The sequence below is a fragment of the Amphibalanus amphitrite genome, unplaced genomic scaffold (genome assembly GCF_019059575.1).
Source record: "Amphibalanus amphitrite isolate SeventyFive unplaced genomic scaffold, NRLGWU_Aamphi_draft 000254F_arrow, whole genome shotgun sequence".
NCBI classification, from domain to species: domain Eukaryota; kingdom Metazoa; phylum Arthropoda; class Thecostraca; order Balanomorpha; family Balanidae; genus Amphibalanus; species Amphibalanus amphitrite.
In genome coordinates, this window is record NW_024881749.1 from 146,907 (window position 1) to 167,148 (window position 20,242).

General features: G+C 57.6%; 1 protein-coding gene across 2 annotated transcripts in view; it reads left to right on the forward strand.

The window, feature by feature from the left end:
* LOC122386519 (transforming growth factor beta receptor type 3-like) overlaps positions 1-20,242 on the forward strand; it is a 103,455-nt gene that overhangs the window by 51,959 nt on the left and 31,254 nt on the right. For both annotated transcript variants that reach the window (XM_043375793.1, XM_043375794.1), the window contains one exon: positions 13,003-13,174. In XM_043375793.1, the coding sequence (XP_043231728.1) occupies positions 13,003-13,174 (172 nt within the window). The remainder of the gene's footprint in view (positions 1-13,002; positions 13,175-20,242) is intronic.

The following is a 20,242-nucleotide window of genomic DNA, read 5'->3' on the forward strand; positions in this document are numbered from 1 at the left end:
AGAGAGAGAGAGAGAGAGAGAGAGAGAGAGAGAGAGACCAGGGGCCATCGGTGAGGCGGGAGCTCCACGACAGGTACTGGGAGCGGGCTCGCCTTTTCCTCGTAGTGACCCATCAAGGCTGGGCGGCGGCGGTACTAGTTTCGCAAGAGACAGAGACATGGAGCGACTCGGGACTCGCTCAGTAAGGCCGCCACCCAGCCGCCCGCCGCGCATGGCCGGGCTGCTGCTTCGCCGGCCGGATGGCGCGGGCGGCCCTCCCGGCTCCCGCCCGTCTGGGATGCGCTCCCCATCCGCAGGGCGTCGGCGGCGCCCAAGAGGCACAAGAATAACGGCGGTGCTGCGGGCGGCTTGTGGGGTGACGGTGCCGCGCTCCTTCCCCGGCTCCTCGCCGTCCGTCCCCCCTCCCCGGTGCCGTTTTCTTCCAGGGGAGGTGTCCCGGCCGCCGTGCCGGGGCGTAGCGACTAGCGCAGTCCGTGCTTTAAGCACAGCAAAATATCCATCCAGGCTAGATTAAGGTACTGACAAACTAGGATTAAGAGTGGCTACAGACTTCAGACTTAATGCAGACTTAACATTAAGATATTATATATGCAACTTAATGACACACATGGTGTTTGTTCTAACCTTCTCAACAGAAAGTGAACATGTCAGGACAGCACCCCTTGGTGACCATTATACTCAAGGGATGTAGGCACTGATTCCCCAGGGGTGAAGTGATAGGAGCACAAACATGAGTCACTAGTTAGCTCTGTGTCTTTCCTCCTGCAGGAAAAATATGTGTGTGATGCCCAATGTGACTGGTAACTGCATATTATAAAGCTGGAAATATTGTACAAAGTTATGACAACACAAGCAAACAATGCATGTTAGCTGCTCTTGTTATTCCTATATGAGACCTCACAAGACACAAAAATATGCAAGGTAAAAAAGGGAGCAACAATACATTTCAAATGTAGCTTGTCATTAAAATGATCATGGATTTCACTACATCAAAAGTGAATGAAATTAAGTGATAATCAAAGACTCTGGAAAAGAAGATCAGCATAACCATAGATATGTAGACTACATATGTCTTGTTTCCAAAGTTAAAGTATGATCCTCAATGTTGTAAAACTTGGTTGGCTTTTACAATAACTTTGAATAAAAAACAACATATGGTAAACACAATTCAAGGAAATCCCAAGATCCATCCAACCTTTGACATGCCCTGTTTGGAATGCTGTTTAACATGCTATGATCTTCTCAGAATAGGAAAAATCAACTCAAAATATTACCTTCTTTTATTACAAATAAAATCTTCCCATGAATTTCACTATTGTGACTGCAGAGCTCATTCAGTCAATCAGAGACTGTGCAGAGACTAACACTTCAAAATCTACTGACTTTTCACAAACATCTTTCATGCTACAAGCTTATGCTTACTCAACACTTTTTTCATGACTCAAATATGGTGGTGTTCATTTTAAGTGAAAACATTCATCCAGCACTAAGCATATTATTTCTAAGCTCCACTAAGTCCCAATTTCTGCTATATTTCCCTTGGAGTCACTTCATAGTTTGAATTCAAGGTGCCTTGTGGTTTTACCTCAGTTATGTAGGTAAATATGTATTTAAACTCGCACAGAAAATAAACCGACTTTGCGAAAACAACGCTCGGCGGCCGCCACGCGCCGCTCCCTTCCCCTCTCACTCTCGCCGACTGCCCCCTCATACATTTTCTACAAACAAATCCCAGCCGCACGCGATAACTCGCACGCGCGCCGTGCACCGGACGCGCCTCCGCACAGCGGCAACTACACCTCCCCCTGATCCTGAGGATCATTTACATCCCTCACAGAAACATCCTTGCGGAGGACGGCGGGTGCGCTGACTTCGCCGAGGAGCCACGGCAGGAGGCTCCGGCGCTGGAGCGTCGCATAACTCCGGCCCCTGCTCAACTGGAGCCGGCTGGAGGACTGGGAGAGACGGGGGATCAATCACGTAGATGGGGTCGTCCGCGTCAATTTCAGCACATGGGGACGGCTCACTATTTCTGCGCCGCAAATCCCTGACGTGTCGTGGCATACCGTCCACATCGACAACCTGCGGAGAGACCACCGCCGTGACGGTCCCCCGGCGGGACGGCTCCGTGCAGCGCGTCCCACGGCAGCGCACCCACACCGCGTCTCCGACTGTGTATGGACCCGTCTCCACCGCAGGGAGCTCTCGCGACCCGGCCCCGCCGTCCGCGGCCGTGCCTGGCGGAGCAGCCGGCAACCGCACACAGTCACGCGGCTCGTACCTGTACATGTTGGGGAGCGACGCACGGCCGCCCGGCCGGCCGGCGGCTGGCGCCGGCCGCCAAACCTGCAGCTCTGCCGGCGGTGATGACGTCGGTGGCGTGGGGGCCGCTGATTGGTCGGCGGGCGCCCAGCCCCCCTATATAATGCGGTGCATCGTCGGCGGCGGGGAGTCGCTGAGCGGTGCGCTCGGCGAGAGGGGCTCGGGGCTGAGCGGGTGGCTCAGCACGGGGGCTTGAGCGCGGCGGAGGACAAGAGGCCGGAAGGCACGGGGAATCAGCACAGAGTTGTTAACTGAATTAACGTGTACCGTACGATCACTGTAAATATACTAATCAGCTGAGCCGAGGTGTTTGCCGGTGAATGCGCGTCCGAACAACTGGCGCGGTCGGTAGGACTGTTCGGACACAAGCGGACGCGCATTCGTTGGCTTACACTATTTCTTAAGTAAATTTCAATATAGTTCAATTAGAATCGGCCTCAGCGCAGCAACGTAAAATGGAGAGAGAATTCCTGCTCTTGACTAACTTTGAAAATTTCACGGGGGAGAACAAACAGGCATGGGGTCAATGGTACCGACGATTCCGGGCAAAGACGGCCGCGTTTTCCGAAGAAAAACGGCTGCAGGGCCTGCTCAGCCTTCTGCAGGGCGGCGCCCTGGATTACTTCGCCTCGCTGTCAGAGGACGTCCAAGGAAGTCTGCAGCAAACAGTAGCCGCATTGGAAGCCCGCTTCGGCACGGCAAAGAATGCAATGCAGGCACAAGCCGAACTGGCGAGCATCCGACAGCAGCCCGGCGAGGCGACTCGCGACTTCGCGGACAGGGTGCGCCAGGCCGGCCGGGAGGCGTACCCGGGGGCGGCAGCCGGTGACCCGTCCGTCGAGGCGACCATCGTCAGCCGCTTCTTGTGCGGCCTTCGTGACGAACAGCTGCGGATGCGGGTGCTGACAAAGGACCCGGCCAGCCTCATGGAGGCCATGGATGTCGCCGCTAAAGTCCAACAGCAGCAGGACGCATTCCGAGCAATGCGGCCACCCAACGAGAGCGAGGCGTTGGCGGTCCGGGACCGGGGCGCACCGGGCGCAGATCGCCTAGACGCGCTGGAGAGGGGCATTGGGGAGCTGCAGCGCGCCCTGCAGCGCCTTGACACAACGGGAAGGCGGGACGCCCACCGCTCGGGGCACGGGGCAGGGGCAAGGGACCCCCAACTCGGGCCACCGAACCCGAACAGGCAGGGCCCGGGGCGCCGCTGTTTTCACTGCAATAGCCCGGACCACCTGATCCGCGACTGCCCGGCGCGGCAGGCACAGGGAAACGATCGGGCGGGGTGGTCCTTCCCACCCGGTCACCAGCAGGCGGGCTTGGAGTGGGCGGAACGCCCCCGTGGTCCGCCTGAGGAGGCCGGCGGATGGGCCTCAGTCTGCCCCGGGTGCAGCCGTGGAGGACAGCGATGGGCGGGTTGCCCGCCTGCCCCCGCGACTGCATTCGTAGGCACGCCTAATGTCCCGTCGATGGAGGGCCCCATAGCACACACGGGACACTGGCAGTGGGGAGACACGCAGGCAGCGGGGTGCGATCGTGAAGGGCAGCGGAGGGTGGATTACCCACCTGCCCCCTACGGCACACCCGCTGCGGGGCAGCCCACACGTCAGGGACAAGCGTGCCCTCCCGATCCCGCGCTCATGCATAGGGGCACTCACGTAGCTGCGGTGGGTCAGCCACAGGGAAACGAGTGAGTACCGGTGCGACGGGACCAGTGCCGGTACGTAATCCATCAGAGTCCCACAGTAGGTACGGGGTTGACGGCGTCAGCCGTAGAGGTGCGGGTCGCAGGTCACCAGGCTTGGGCTCTGGTGGATACCGGGGCCGACTTTTCCATGATAAGGGGGGATTTCTGGGACACGATCAGGGGAAGTTTGCACCTCCAGTCCTCACCAAGCACGCGGCCCGCAAGGGGGGCCGGAGGTAACGAGCTACAGATGCTAGGCGTGGTGCACAATTTGGGGCTCGAGATACAGCAGAAGGCATTCGTCTGTCCAGAGGTGGAAATAGTTGGGGGCCTGCTGTACGACATTGTGCTCGGAAGAGACTTCTGCTGCCGCGAGAAGACGGTCATCGACGACGGGAACGGGGTGATCAGGCTCGGGAGCCTGACACTCCCCCTACCGAGCCACGCGGAGGTGAGGCTGCAGGGGCCCAGGCGCTGCGAACGTTCGGGGGTCGAGAACGCGGGTCTGGCAAGGCGCTGCGCACAGGCCTGCGAGCGGGCAGTGGCTCTAGTGATGTGCACTGCTCGCGCCGTCTTCCAGTCGGCAGGGTTCAACCGACAACGACACGGTTCGACCCAAGCGACCCCATGTGGGGTCCCCGTCGAGCCCCACGGGTCCGGGACGAGTCGCTGCGGGGGCGGGCAGCCCAGCAGCGGCTACGTCGAGGTCATGGTGACCTCAAATGAACCAGAGCCGGAGAGCGCGGGCCGCTGCGAGGGCGGGTCGCCCAGCAGCGGCAACGCAGGCCAAACAGACAGGCTGACCGTCCAGGCCAGCAGTGAGGTCGACTCGGCCAGCGAAGCACTACTGGTGGCGGGCAGAGGCGCACAGGCCAGCAGCCGTCCAGGTGCCGACGGCGACGCAGGCGACACCAGCTCGGTGGAGCGGGGCGACATGCGTAGGGCGCAAGACGAGAGCCCACCGCTCAACTACGCCCGACGGTGCTTCAGCCATCAGACGTCCCCCGACAGCTTGATGCTGGGAGAGTGGGGCAAGGTCTTAGGACCAGGAGCTCACCAGGTTCAGGTGGTGGACGACCTCGTCGGCATTACCACGGCGAGTGGGTTCAGGGCAGCGGTGCCGCCTTCCCTGCGCACCCACGTGATGCAGCTTGCACACGAGCCGCCGACGAGCGGGCACATGGGACACCGCCACACCACGCTAAGGGTGAAGCAAAACTTCGTGTGGCCCGGGATGTACAAAGACATCAAGGAGCACTGCAGGACGTGTACCCTCTGCCAGAGGCGGAACAGGATGGTACCGTCGCCAAGAACCCCGACACAGACGGAACTGGTCACACGTCCCCTCGAGCGCGTACCTGGTGGCAGAGTGAGACCACCGATCGCTAAATGGTGTGCGCAGCATCGCCCAGATCGCGGCGCGGGACCCGAACCGCCCCCTGCCGCCCTCGGACCGCCTGCGCCGTACCGAACGACGTACGGGCGTCTCAACCGCCCCCCGGTACAGTATCAGGCGGGGTCCGTGAACCGCGTGCATTGTGGGCGCTGTAGTGTACTGTATGTGTGTGAGCGGCCGTGCTCCTCGCCTGTGTGTAGGGGGGGTGTGTGTTGGGGAGCGACGCACGGCCGCCCGGCCGGCCGGCGGCTGGCGCCGGCCGCCAAACCTGCAGCTCTGCCGGCGGTGATGACGTCGGTGGCGTGGGGGCCGCTGATTGGTCGGCGGGCGCCCAGCCCCCCTATATAATGCGGTGCATCGTCGGCGGCGGGGAGTCGCTGAGCGGTGCGCTCGGCGAGAGGGGCTCGGGGCTGAGCGGGTGGCTCAGCACGGGGGCTTGAGCGCGGCGGAGGACAAGAGGCCGGAAGGCACGGGGAATCAGCACAGAGTTGTTAACTGAATTAACGTGTACCGTACGATCACTGTAAATATACTAATCAGCTGAGCCGAGGTGTTTGCCGGTGAATGCGCGTCCGAACATACACGCCACAAAACGGGGCGCTGGCCACCGCCTCGCCGTCACGCGGCGTCACATTATACAAGTGCACCGCCTCGGCGATATCGCACCGTTTCCGGGCGGCGATCACTTTCACTGTCCGGTGGCAGCGCTCGATGACGCCGTTCCCGCTGGGTGCATGGGCCGCCCGGAACCTCACCGCCACTCCCCAGCGCGCGGCGAGCACGGCAAACGGTCGGCCGCGGAACACAGGATCGTTATCACACAACAGCTCCGCCGGAGCTCCTCGATCAAAAAATATCTCCTCCAGCCGCTGAATAACGCACACACTGTCCTGCCGTCGCAGCGGCCGCCATACACTGAACCGCGACGGCCCGCAGTCGATCACACTGAGGTACGGATGGCCCCCATAATGAGTTATATCAATGGCCAGTCTGTGCCACGTCTGTGGTACACCCAACGACCCGTGTCGCCACTTTACTGGAGCCGGGTCGATCGCTCGACAGACATCACAGTTTGCCACCACAGCGCGTACCTGGTCTCTCGAGACGCGGCCGATACATCGGCGAGCAAAATACAATGTCCGTCGGACGCCCGGATGACCAGCTCGCTCGTGCACTTCAGCCACGCTCTCTGCACCATCGAGGCTCGCGTTTGCAGCGGGCGGCTCGCCCGCTGTGGCCGCGCTTACTGCCGACGGTTCACCCACCGCGGCTGCGCTCACTGCCGGCTCGCCCGCAGCAACTACTCCCGCTGCCGACAGCCCGCCCGCTGCGGCCGCGCTCACTGCCGCCGCGCTCACTGCCGACGGCTCGCCCGATGCAGCCGCGCTTACAGCCGCCGCGCTCACTGCCGACGGCTCGTCCGATGCAGCCGCGCTCACAGCGGCCGCACTCACTGCCGACGGCTCGCCCGCTGTGGCCGCGCTCACTGCCGACGGCTCGCCCGATGCAGCCGCGCTCACAGCCGCCGCGCTCACTGCCGACGGCTCGTCCGATGCAGCCGCGCTCACAGCGGCCGCACTCACTGCCGACGGCTCGCCCGCTGCAGCCGCGCTCACAGCGGCTGCGCTCACTGCCGACGGCTCGCCAGCCGCGCTCACGGCGGCCGCGCTCACTGTCGACGTCAGATCGTCTCGGAGCCACTCCCTGGGCACTCGAGTCAGTGCGTCAGCGCGATTATCCGCCGATCGAACGAGTGCCACCGTCAGACGGAGCTCCAGCTCGATGACCAGCTGACGGATAATCGCCACACGCCGTCGGATGAGCAGCTCGCCGCTGGCTTTAGTACGGAGGCGCGCGCGGCCACTGATCGCGTCGTCGATCCACCGCTTCACCGTCACCGAGTCGGTTCGGAGGTCGATACTCCGTGCGCCCCACGCAACAGCCAAGTTAATGCCTCGAATAGCGGCATCGAGCTCGGCCATATTTATGTGTACAGCGTCGTCTCGCCTGAGCCAGCATGCGTCCTCGATCACCTCACCGTCTGTGTTTTCCAGGACCACTCCAGTGGCCAGCGAGCTGGCGTCTGTCCAGGCGACCACCTTGTCCCCGTTGACACACCACACGCCATGGGCCGGGTCGTCACTGGCGAGGCGACTCGCGATGCAGTCCATCTGCACACGCAGCGCGGCGTCATCAGTGATGTCGTCCCATCCGCGCGTCAGCTCATTTACACGCCGCTTGAGCCATGCGACCGCGGGTCGAAGCCACCCACACACTGGTAGGTGGGCCACTAGCTGTCCGCACCACGCGAACACAGCTCGGCGAGTCACACGTTCTGGCGGCGCGCTCACGGCATTGTCCCGCTTCCACCGCAGCTGTCCGTTCTCCTCGTGCACCCGCAGGCCCAGGAGCCGCGCTCCACTGGCCGCCCGCTCCGGCGGCTTACAGTCCAGCCCAAACTGCGCGAAATGCGCCACCACGCGCTCGGCACTGACTATGTCCTCATTTACAAGGAGGTCGTCCACATATGGGAGGACGGCACGCCCGATGTCGGGGTCCTGATCGAGCACAGCACGCACGACAGCCTTCATCACGAGGGGCGCGATATTCAAACCAAAACCTAGGCGGGTCAAACAGAATCGCTGCCCCCGCACCATCACCGTCTGAAACGGCCAGAGTCGCTCCTCCAGGTGCAGCTGGAGGTAGGCACGCTTCAGGTCCACGACCGCCACATTTGCGCCGTGCTGGCGCCACTTGCGGAGCTGTTCCGCGCACACGTCGCTGTCAGCTGTGTGAGCCTGCACAAAGTCATTCAGTTCTCGGTAGTCCAGCACCGGTCGAACTTTCCCCCGATTGCGCTGCTCCACAGCCATTAGCGGCACCAACCCTTTCGGCGGCCCCTGCCGCCGCTCGTCATACGGCACGAGCCACTCCCGCTCTATCCAGTCGTCAAGTTCCGCCTCGAACTCGTGGCGAGCGGCGGGCGGCACAGCATACTGCGGCACAGCGTTCGTGAGGCACTGGGGTCCTATCCCATCGGACCATTTCCATGCAACCGACCACTTCCGGTCAGCCGCGTTGAACTGCACCCGGAAGTCCGGCGTCTCAATGTCTGGCGGCGCACGACACACTGCTCCACAGAACCGCACCACAGAGGGGGACAGCACCGTCACGCCCCCGAGAGCCGAGATACCGCTGACCCCGAGCACCATATCCACGCCGAGCGGCCGCTCCTCCACCACCAGCGTTTCAGGCGCGGCACGATGGCCCGTCGGCGCCTCGACCGTTACACTGCCAATGCCGCTGCATTTCAGGTCATCGCCGCTGATCGTGGTGACACGCACCACCCGTCGCCTCCACTGCGCACAGAACGGCGCGTAGATAATGGTGTCGGTGCTCCCGGTGTCGATCAGGACCGTGCACTCTCTTCCGTCCACGTGCAGGCGTGTAATCGGCAGCGCACCGCTCACTGTCGCGCAGGAGAGAACGGCGGTGCTGACCCGTCCCCTCCGGCTCCGTTTTCCGACCGACGCGGACATCTCGCAGCAATATGGCCGGGCTCTCCACATGTCCAGCATCTCAGCGGACGCGGACCGCGCGGAGGCCGTCCACGCGTCGGCCCCGGCGGCTGGCCGGGTCCAGGCGCCGCAGGTGGGTGGCTAGCCGGCGGCGGCACAGTCCGACGCGCCGCTGCTGCTGCTGCGGAGAGCCGCTCGTCGGTCAGTACAGCGCGAGCGCGCGCCAGCACCGACGACAGGTCCAGGCCATCTGCCCGGCAGCCAGCGCGGATCATCTGCCGGACGCTGTCCGGCAGGCCTGCCACGAATGCGCAGGCCAGCGCTCGCTCCGGCACTCCTCCGAACAGCGCCGCCAGCCGGCGGAGGTCAGCGAGGAATACGTCCGCCGACTCTCCTGGCATCAGTCGCCGAGCGGCAAACGCTTCATAGGCGGCGTACTCATCGAGAGCAAACGCCGCCTGGAGGGCGTCTCTCACGGCCGTCAGCGAGCAGCGACTGGCCGCCGGCAGCTGGGACCATACGTGGAAAGCACCGCCAGCGAGGCGCAGAGGAATCACAGTCTCGGCGGCCACTCCCCTCAGCTGGCACAGCATCTCAGCACGCGCCAGCCAGCTGACCACATCTTCGGTCCCGTCAAACTCCGGTATCAGCCGCGCATCAAAAGGTGCCGACGGTACCGCGACCACAGGCTGTGAGACGGGTGCCGAGTCTGGCACACCACCATCACCGACCGGCACCGGCGCTGTCACCGGTCGCGGGACGATTGTCGGCGCCACTGCACTTGCCATCACCGGAGCCTGGTCCAATGACACTGTCACGTTCGTCGCCATAATGCCGAAATAGCTTGTATTTAAACTCGCACAGAAAATAAACCGACTTTGCGAAAACAACGCTCGGCGGCCGCCACGCGCCGCTCCCTTCCCCTCTCACTCTCGCCGACTGCCCCCTCATACATTTTCTACAAACAAATCCCAGCCGCACGCGATAACTCGCACGCGCGCCGTGCACCGGACGCGCCTCCGCACAGCGGCAACTACAAAATACACAAGGATTTATGGGCTTTACCTCAGTTATGTAGCTGCTCCCTTAATTTAAGTTTCTCGTTAAATTTCATTGAGGCGTTGCAAGATGGGCTGTAGTCAAATTCTCTTTCCTGTTTATCTGATGCTCATAATGCCTCAACATTTTTCATTCCAATTTTTGTAGCTGTTAACAATTGATAAAGACCCATCTACCTAGACAACAATGACGTTACAGAGGAAACCCCTGACTGTGTTTCACGGGCGCGCTGCCAGCTGCTGCCAGCGCATTCCGTGAGCTAGCGTCAACCTCCAGCAGTGTTAGAGGTATAGGCTTGTTGAAGTCTTTATGTAAGCCAAAAATGGCTGGCAGAGTGCCGCGAAACACCACCCTTATTTTTGGCGCAATAATGGTGTGATAACTGTTCCTGCAAGAAAATATAAGGTGAAATGAAGTAAAATCAGGTCAAACATTAATATATACCCAAAAGAAGCAGTGTATGGAGTACCTATGTTCACATTACCAATAATATTATGCACAACAGGCCATTGTAACCCAATATCAATATCATATGATACTTAGCTAAACAGTAAAACATACCATTTTTGATGTAAAATCAACAGAAAAAAACTTCTGAACATAAACAAAATGATCAAAATATATAATAAGGATAATAGTATAAATAAAAATCGACGAATCGGCCTATCATCGCCCATAACATTCACCACTCCCCACTCCCCAATCCCCATTCCACGCACAGATTGTTTACCGTTTACCCCTTGGTTTACCCTGTGTTCGCAGTCTCCCGGACGACGAAGATTCTATACGTCGTCCGACCAATCACGTTCAAGATCAGCGGGGCTTGGCCGCGGTTCTCGAACGCTATTGGCCAGATTACGCAGAATCTTCGTCGTTAGGAAAACTGTGAACACGGGGTTACATTTTTCGCTATGGTAACAAAAGCGCCAGAATTGACTACCAGAATTGGATCCGAAGGTCAAATGGGTCACGTGACTGTGCAGTTCAGATGGACAACACCTGGAAAATTCATGCGCCGTGATGACGTCACGGTAAAGGAATTCTGAAGCTCGTGAACGGGGGCTGTATCAACCCCCCCTGAGGTTTTTTCGAAGTGCACGCTAAACGGCTTGTCGTAGCGGGCTGAAATTTTGAATACCCTCTGGGGCAACCTTTGCGCATCTTTTGCCGAAAAAAACTGATCGGGTCATGTAAGGTCACGGAGTTATGACGTCATAAGAGGTACAGCCTCCGGCCGACAGTTACCAAACGTGTGCGCCGAATCCCTAGGTTTTCTGCCGGTGATACCCACATTGTTTGATGGATCATGATGAAACTTCCCATGCATGTTGGGGCAAGCATTGGCTATCGTGTGGTGCAAGAAAATTGACCGGGTCAGGTCAGGTCACGGAGCTATGACGTCACAAGAGGAACAGCGTCCGGTACTATTTTTGAAAAGCGCCCGAACCACTATTTTGCTAATTCTTGTCACCTCAATGGGAATATGCAGCAATATTAGCTTCTATAGGGAGCAAATGGACCTCTCAAATCCAAAAATACAATCAGATTTCAAAAATTTAAATTTTGATTTTTCGAATTTCTGCCGCCGACTGTGACCTTGCCGACTTCCGGCGCTCCCAACGCGCCTTTTTTAGAGCTAGGGAAACGAAATACATACCAAACGATAGAGAATTGATCAAAGAACACGATAGTGAAGGTTTCAAGTCGATATCTCCCACCGGTTTGCCGCAATCGCCGCGGAAAGTTGAAAAAGTTTGATTTTTTTCGGAAAATTTGACCTTTGACCGGTCATAAGTAGGTCAAATGTTGACCTAGGACCAAAACATATACCACCAATCGCGAGATCTCGTTGAGAGCAATCCGTTGGTTTTTTCCGCTAAGCTCTACGACCTTCCGTTTCGAAACGCCAGGGGGGGTCTTAACAACCCCCCCTGGTCGTTCGTGTTATGAGAAATGGCCTGGTCGTGCGAGGGTTAAAGTTTCCTAAATAATTGTCTTAGGTATATGTTTCAAAGGACCTGTCTCTATCTTATTTTGAGAGCACTTTGATGTGCTTAGCAAATTAAATTGTCATAATTTTTGTGAGCCATTGTTTTGAAGAAAATCTGTGCGTCTGATCTTGAAAGTATTCCAGTTTTAGAAGAGATGGAGAGGTAATGCCGTTTCATTGTGTTTTGAAACCGCTGCTTTGAAATATCTAAGTACATCTGCCAGCGTTTTAATGGGATTACGCTGGCGTTTGTCTTTGAAGGTGCAGTTGCTGAGTGGGCTGAGCTAGCTCACACTGCCCGGAGAGCGGCGTTGGTTGGTAACGGTGCCGCGCCATCTGGGACGGCAGCCGTGTGATCCGTCCACCCGCTCCATTATCGGCCGTGTCATCCCCCGACACACGCCTGTGTCATCCCCGGCACACGCCTGTGTCATTCTGCGACACACGCCTGTGTCATCCTCCGACACACGATGACACGCCGCTCTGACACGCCAGATGGCGCCGGCCGCCGTCGGTGTCAGCCCTGACACGCCATGTGTCAGTGTCACTCGCGGCTACCCAAGGCCGCCGATGGCATTGTCACGGTGTGTCGTGGGAGCTCGATGAGCCGGAATGGGCACCGGTAATACCTGCTAAGCTGGCAGCTTAGTATGGCCGAAACTGGCACTGCATGGACACTTGGACAGGGCGCTCTCCTGAGGTCCACGGACTTACCGAACCGGGATGTCCACCCACCGCGGTGGCAGAGCATTTCGAAGGACAATCACCGACACTGCTGCAGTCTGGCTGCGGCAGGCACAGCACACAAACTGGTAATGCCAGCTCGAACATCAGGCAACTGATGAAAGTTCACGCACATAATTTTCATGTCACGTTCTGTACACATTTGCACATTCATAGCAAAAAGAAATCCCAAATCCTACCCGTCTTGTATTCCTTAGTTGACTCATTCAGGACCCCTCGATCACCGATAAATTGCCGCCGAGGATTGAGTCCCGTGACTGCACGTTACGACACTGATTTTCCGCAGGTGAGCGCCGGCTCTGAGGTGGACGCTGCGGAGCTGGGCGCGGTGCCGGTCACCCCCGAACCGGAGCGGGACCGCTCGGAGCTACTGCAGCACATCGTGGACCAGTTCGGCTGCGTCACCTCCTTCACGGACGTCACCGTGGCCGACCTGGTGGACCTCACACTCGGCACCGGTGAGTACAGACGGAGAGGGGATCGGGGTGCGCGGGGTGTGCTGATGAAGGAGGCAGATGGGCAATGCCAGTGGGACATAACGACGGATAAGCTCTGTCATACATTGTGAAGATATATTGATGTGGGAAGAAGGGAAGAAGAGAAATAAAACAAAACTGAAAATAAGGAAAAGAAGAGAGCGCGGAATTAGGAGCGCGGAATATTTAGTTGTCCAATGTCCCAGTCGGTGCTGGAATATGGTAGGCATACTCGGAAAGAGGTTCTTACCTGATTTAACTTGACCTGTTTTCTTGAAATGTAACGCTTGTTGATGTGCTATCGAAGGATGAAAACTCAACGGACATTATTATCACAAGTTGCCCACGTTTTCGAGACATTCGTTTCGCCGATAGCTGGCAGGCATTGCTTGCCTAGTTTCCTTTGCACATGTGTGAGTAGATGCAGCCAATTCGTAATTTTGATGCAATACGACTGGATAAGCCACCAAACAAATAAATGGCGGATCTTCAGTTTTCCCGTATCGTTTCACGCTCAGTCGTGGCGTACCGACACATTGTTAATGCCTGCTTCTTGCAAATACTAATTGTCATTTCCGTCTTAAGGAAAATTATACTCATTTTTGTCTCATTTATCAATGCTGGCGATTACTCATTACCGGTTTTTCGAGTACCATTTCATTATCCCTAATGTATTCTCATGGACCAATGCAGGCAGCACTGAGGCATATTGCATATTCCGCTACTATCACGACCTTAAAATGCCATTATCAAAGGAACCTGCAGCGCGGTGCGCGGTCCAACTGAAGGCAGTAGATCGGCTGCTAACCAAATCTGAACTTGGTCCGAAGGTGTTGACCTAACCTTCAGAACTGGATTTGGCAGACTCAGCCGAACTTATCGATAGCTGGTATATCGTTACGTTATGTCGTATCGTTAATTTTCGCTGCAGCTTTAGTGGTCTCTACGAATGCTGGTCTGACATTTGTCACGGTAGATCGGTGGATAGCGACATAATTAATAATCAGCTGCTGGCGGTTATACGGCATAGTTAGATCCAGTAATAAGAACGGCTCAACTAAAGAAGTACAAGTCTGCCGAGAATTATATCTGATATTTCAAAGATTCTTCGAATCCATTCGGATTCGTCATAAGCCTTCGGCCGGTCTAACCGTAAATTTTTCCTTGAAGACGATGCATCGGTGGGCGCTTAAGTAAATCCCTGTTATTGTACGCCAGTATTATGGAAATGAACAGGATAAGGGATATGCCGCACAGCCAGGTGGTGAGCTATCCGGACGACTAAGCATTCCAGGAACTATGCATCGCAGTGCTTGTCATTGATGTATTTTCATCTGGCAATCTGGTGCTTTGCTACAACAAACCTGGGAATTCCACTCGAATTCGCTCTACACTCGGCGCTGATCTCCCGAGAGCTGACACTCAATCCTTGTTGCTAGTTCCGCCTTGAAGGCCGGTTAGACGACACGTTACTGGTGTGTGACGGCTGTTTATGTGGGATATCAGGCTACAAAGCACTCTGTCGGAATCTCCGTAAGTCGCGCTCGACGGCCTGTCCCGCCGGGCCTAATCGGGAATAATTCGGCTGATCCCGTCCTCAGGATGCCCCTAAAGCCGGTGATGTCACCTGGGTGATAGCAGTTGTTTTTATGTGCCGCAGCTAAGGAGCTGGGACAGCACGCAACAGAGAAACCAGCAACTCAGGCGACCTTTTAGCCCGCTGAATGCGAGCCCGTTGAGGCCGCTATTATGAACAGGCACTGCTGGCAATACGACGGCTGAAGGAAAACTAATTACTGTGCGCCTTTGAGATGTTGTTTGACCGAACTGAACGGCAGTCTTGAGCAGCTCGTTAGCAACTGCTTGTGAAGTCCTGACCTTTCCACCAGTGCAGCGCGGCTACATCTCAATCTTCCAGCGGCGCGGAGGAACTTTCGCGGATCTTTTGGGATTTCACCAACTTCCCTCCACTTTGCTCGAGTGTCGCCCATTAGGTGAGCGGAGTCCACGAATGAACCGACGTCAGCGGCGGCTTAGTGTCGCCGGCCGACCGTCGGCAACGAGCAATCAACTCGCACAGCTGCACCAGCGAGTGGCTGACGTCACCGTGACGTCATCAACGCTCGGCCGACAACACAGTCTGACACCGAATATCAGCCGGACACCGAAAATCGCCAGTTCGACAAACCTGACACCGAATATCTCCCGTTACGCCGAATGACGCACTGGGCCTGTTCCAGCGCCTCCAGTAGAAATTCTTGACTGGAGGCTCTACCAGAGTTTTCACTGGAGGCGCTGGAACGCAATCTGGAGATTTTTGGAGATTGGCATCACACATACCAAAAGAATGACGATTGTTCTATCTTCAAACGCAAGATTTGTTTTCAATTTTATTAAGAAAGATTAACAAAATTATAGCAATGTAATTTTCTTTACGTTTAAGTTGTAAAATAATCAGTCAAAAGTCCTTTGTTTACATTCGTGATTGTCACATGTGCGCCATAATTGTAGACCAGAGGCTCCAGAGAAATTTGGACCTCCCAACTCTCTGGAGGCTACTGGAGGTTTCTGGAGCTTTGGCGAGAGCTTTCTGGAGCTTTCTGGAGGCGCTGGAACGCTCTCTGGAGGATTCTAGAGCTTTCTGGAGCTTTCTGGAGGTTTCTGGAGGCGCTGGAACAGGCCCAGAACAGGCGCTGGAACAGGCCCAGTGCGTCATTCGGCGTAACGGGAGATATTCGGTGTCAGGTTTGTCGAACTGGCGATTTTCGGTGTCCGGCTGATATTCGGTGTCAGGTTTGTGTTGCCCAACTCCACCGAGTTAGGGTTCCCAGTGCGGCATCTGGCTTCTTCTAGCGGCAGGTGCGGTTAATGACAATTCAGTCATGCGTCACAACTCTTCCACCGCTCCCCTCCCGTCAGCCTCCCGGTCCGCTGAACCTGGGGCTGTGACGACTTCATCACGACCAGGTCAAAGAGCGAAGGGAGGATCGCCTCCACGCCCCGCGGTGGAAGTCGAACCTTCACCCAGCGCCGCGCTACGGGTCAATAAAACGCACAGCTCAGATCGAGGCTCCTTTTAGAAGGCCTTTTATCCGTGCGTGACTGCGAACGTGCGTCTGAGATGATGTGATGGAGGCGATTTATCAGCCTCCCGTGTCGGTGAGATGCCGCCGGTGTGTTTGGAGGACGGGCGACCAGGGAGTGTCACTGCTGGCTCACCCAGGAGCTACAACATCTTTTGTATCGGTGCCACCCCAATAACCTCATGGAAAGCAGACCCGAACGTTAAGTGCAACAGTCTCGTTGTCGGTGAACTAACGCGAATAACTATAAGGGACAAGGCATTCCTGTTGTGATCGGACAAGGACATCAGCCTAGCCATGACCCCAGCTCCGAGTCATGCGTAGAGCACTTTGCAGACTCTCCACTGCCGACCGCGGCGGGACGAGGTGACTGTGTCACACAGCGAGACTCGAGTCACGCCCCCAGCCCGGCCTCGGGCGCCGCAGACCCGGCCACGCAGCGTCCGGTTCCAAGAACGGTGACCGTCAACTCCGGGGTGACCGGCGCCAGTCCAGTCACGCGCACGTCCTGGACGAGCACCTGAGCTGAGCGGGTGGCGGTGCGCGTCCGCGGCTGCCGGCGGCGCGCGGCGCCTCTGAAGTTGGGTAAACACTGCTGCGGTGGCCGCCGGCTCCGCGGCGGCGAGGTGCCGGGCCACCGGTCGGTCGCCGGCCCGCCACGGCCGCCGATCGATCGGGCCGTGTGTGCCGCTCGGCCGCCGGCCTCCTGGCCTTGAAGTGGGCCGCCGGCCGGCCGGCCGGGCAGGCGGTGTGCCGCGCCCGGAGGCGGTATACGCGCACAGTGCACACGGCCGGTCGGCGGCTGACCTCGCGCCGTGCTGCGCTCCATTGCTTGGCCAGGGACTGAGGCACTCCGCCGGCAGGGGGTACTCTGCTGGTCGGGACGGCGACTATGCACTTATGCTGCACGGAGAGCATGACATCCTTTTGAATAAGACTCAGAAAGCCAGGGAAAGAGCTTCGCGCTCCAGGGGCAGCACTCGCCTCATTGCGACAAAGCCGCGCTTACCTCGTGACAAGAAGATCTGAGAGTTGCGCGCAACAGTCTTTGTTGAACAGCTACAGTTCGGTGTGTGTCAGCTTGCTTATTTAGCCAGTCAGTGACAGCGGCTTCTTGCACGCAAACCGTGGTGGAAATTGTTATTAAGGTGGGAGAGACTAGGTTGGATACGCCAATGGGACTCCCATGATGACATCTAAAAGTACCACGTCAACTGCCAACTCCGGGAGTGCTGCATTCTGTTGTTTGACGCGCTCGCTTTTCACCTTGCGCTTCCTGCCTGATGAACGTTCATGGTTGCGTGGTGTATGACTGGCTCCACCTGATTTGACAGCCGTGGGTCGAGGCACCAATTGCAGACAGCAGTATTGAGCTTCGTAACGGGCCAGGCAGTGGGTATCGGACGTCGTAACGGGCCAGTTTGTGGTTACCTTTAGGCTTTAGCCCCCGATCACGACCATGGGAATAGATCATTGGAAACAAATGAGCAGCTTGATTGGTGAGCGGAAAAACGGTGAGCAGGCTCATTCATCAACCAGTCCGCCGTCTTCAGTCTTCAGAAGCCTGTCAGCCAACTCGTTCTTCAGTCCACCTGCCAGTCCAGTAGGGTATGTCCATTGTCCAAAGTCCATGTCAATCCATCCTTTCGCCAGTCCGCTCACCAGTCCGCATAGTCGTCGGTCGGTCATTTCGTCCGGCCACACAGCAGCGATGACTGCCACTCTAGTTACCAGTTAAGTTACGTGGAGTGCATTCGAATTAGGCTGGCCACTGGCGGCCGGTTAGTAACGACCCCCAGTCACGGATCCCGAGCGGCCAACGGGCCCGCGACTATACCGGCGCGCCGCTGCGACCGCGCGGCAGGCTGGTGCGGCGCTGCCGCGCTGGACTTCACAGCGTAGGTGGTGCGGGTGGTGCGGAGAAGATTGTGTTTCGATAGACAAAGCAGCGCCACAGCCTTGTTGGTGTCCAAGAAGGGATGGCGACTTGGCTGAGATGGTGAGGGTTGATAGTTGTTTCTCACGTATGAAAACGATGCGATAGTAATTCGTGACTGTAATTTGTTCATTTGTAGCATTCTGGCTCAGCCGCTAGCAGGACACAACAAAGAAGCGCCAGCTTGTCGATGTTTCCAGGTAACACCATGACTTTTGAGAACATCCGAGAGATAAAGGCCCACAAACACAGCCGAAGACTACTCAAAGCCCAGTGATCTGTCGGCTCTGGGACAGCTTTAGGCCGCTCCAGGACGATGTAAAGGACTGGCCGCCCCCTCCTCAGGTTTTCTGGGTACCCGGCGGTGGTGAGTCGGTGTTTCTGGTGCATGCGACACCGCAGAACCGCCTCACACCTGACGCCAGCTGGCCTTGAGGCGCGGCAGAAATATCCCACATCAGCCCACTTTGGGGGATTAGTTGGGCAGGTCGGCGAAGCTCACCGGCCGGGGCGCGGTAACAGATCAGGCGACATGTGTCGGCTTCTGGGAGATCGGCGCCACTGCGGCTTCACAAAGGTGACTTTGAACGCGGCTAAAACCAGCGCTCAACTGCCATGAAACCCTGCAGCAACCGGCGCCGGCTTCAACTGCTTCCATGAAAGACGCACTTGAAAGCTAGGGCGGATCGAGCTGTGCGTTTTTGTTCTTATATCACTTACAGCTGATAAAATACTGTACCTACCAATAAGTTGCGCCCGTCGCGTCGTGGGGATTGACTGAAGAAGACGAGCCAAGCAGTTATGAATTATGATGCAACCAAGCTACTGGGCCCAAGGGACTGCCATGTTCCGCCAGGTCAATGAGACACTTAACCCACATATACAATTTATTTCAGTTCATGTGTGATGACCAACTCGGGGTAGTTTAGACCTTACCACAGCATCCCCCTGAACAGTTGAGCCCGCGCCTTAGGCTCTGCTGGCTGCTGCCGCTCGGAGAGCCGCATACCTGACTGCATTCCTGCGCCTCCCGCAGCCAGCTCATTACACTCTGGTCTGCAGAGTGGTCCGTCCGGTCGAGCTCACCGCCGCGCCGTCCGGTGTGTGACCCTCTGTCGGGTGACCGCGCTGTCTCGGTCTGTCGCGAGGGCCGCCGGTGACCCTCAGCTGAGGGGCCCGCCAGTTCGGAGCTGTTGCAGATGTCCCAGCTCCCCGGGCTCTCCGGACTGGGCCGTCGGCACTGTCAAAGCGGCCGCGCGGCCCGCAGGCGCCGGTGAAGCGTTTAACTGCCGTCAGAACGGCGCGGCGGCATGCGAGCTGCCGTCCGGCCGGCGGCGGCGGGGCTAACGGGCCGGTCCGGTCCGGCTCTGCAGCGCGAGCGGCTCGTATCTCGCCCACACCCGGCGGCCTCCGAGCGCCGGCCGCGGCACGCGTCGCACGACCCGGCGCGACGGTCGTCGGTCGGCGGTCGTCGGTCGGCGGTCGGCGGTCGTCGGTCGGCGGCCCGACCGGCCGCAGGGTGGTCCGCCGCCCGGCAGGTCTCCGGGTGGCCGCTGAATGTCTCGCACGGGACGTCTTGTGGTCACACCTCGGTGAGAGTTTGCGGTCACCGTGCACCGCAGGAGATATTTCACTTCATTGGACCGGCCGATTAACACATCATCCACGCTGCCGGCATACAGCCTGCGAGGGGGGGGGGCGAGCCCTGAGCGACGCCGTTTTACAGGCACCTTACGGGCCAGTTTGGTGCAATACAAGATGCAACAAATATGGCCTGTCAAATCGGGGGTTATTTATTTTCAGTTCCTAGAAATCCAGTCAGTTTGTAATATCAGCTCCTGACATGTTATTAGTTGGTGAGAAACGTGAACTTTGCTCTGGCCTTTGAAGTGTGACCTGCAGTTTAAGCCATTGCCAATTACAGCCTGTCATCTGTACGCCTTGACCGGGACCTGCCTCATGGGGCTATGATTGATGATTGCGGTTTTTCTGTGTTAGAAAGCCAGAGCTATGTGCTATTTGTTTTCCGTG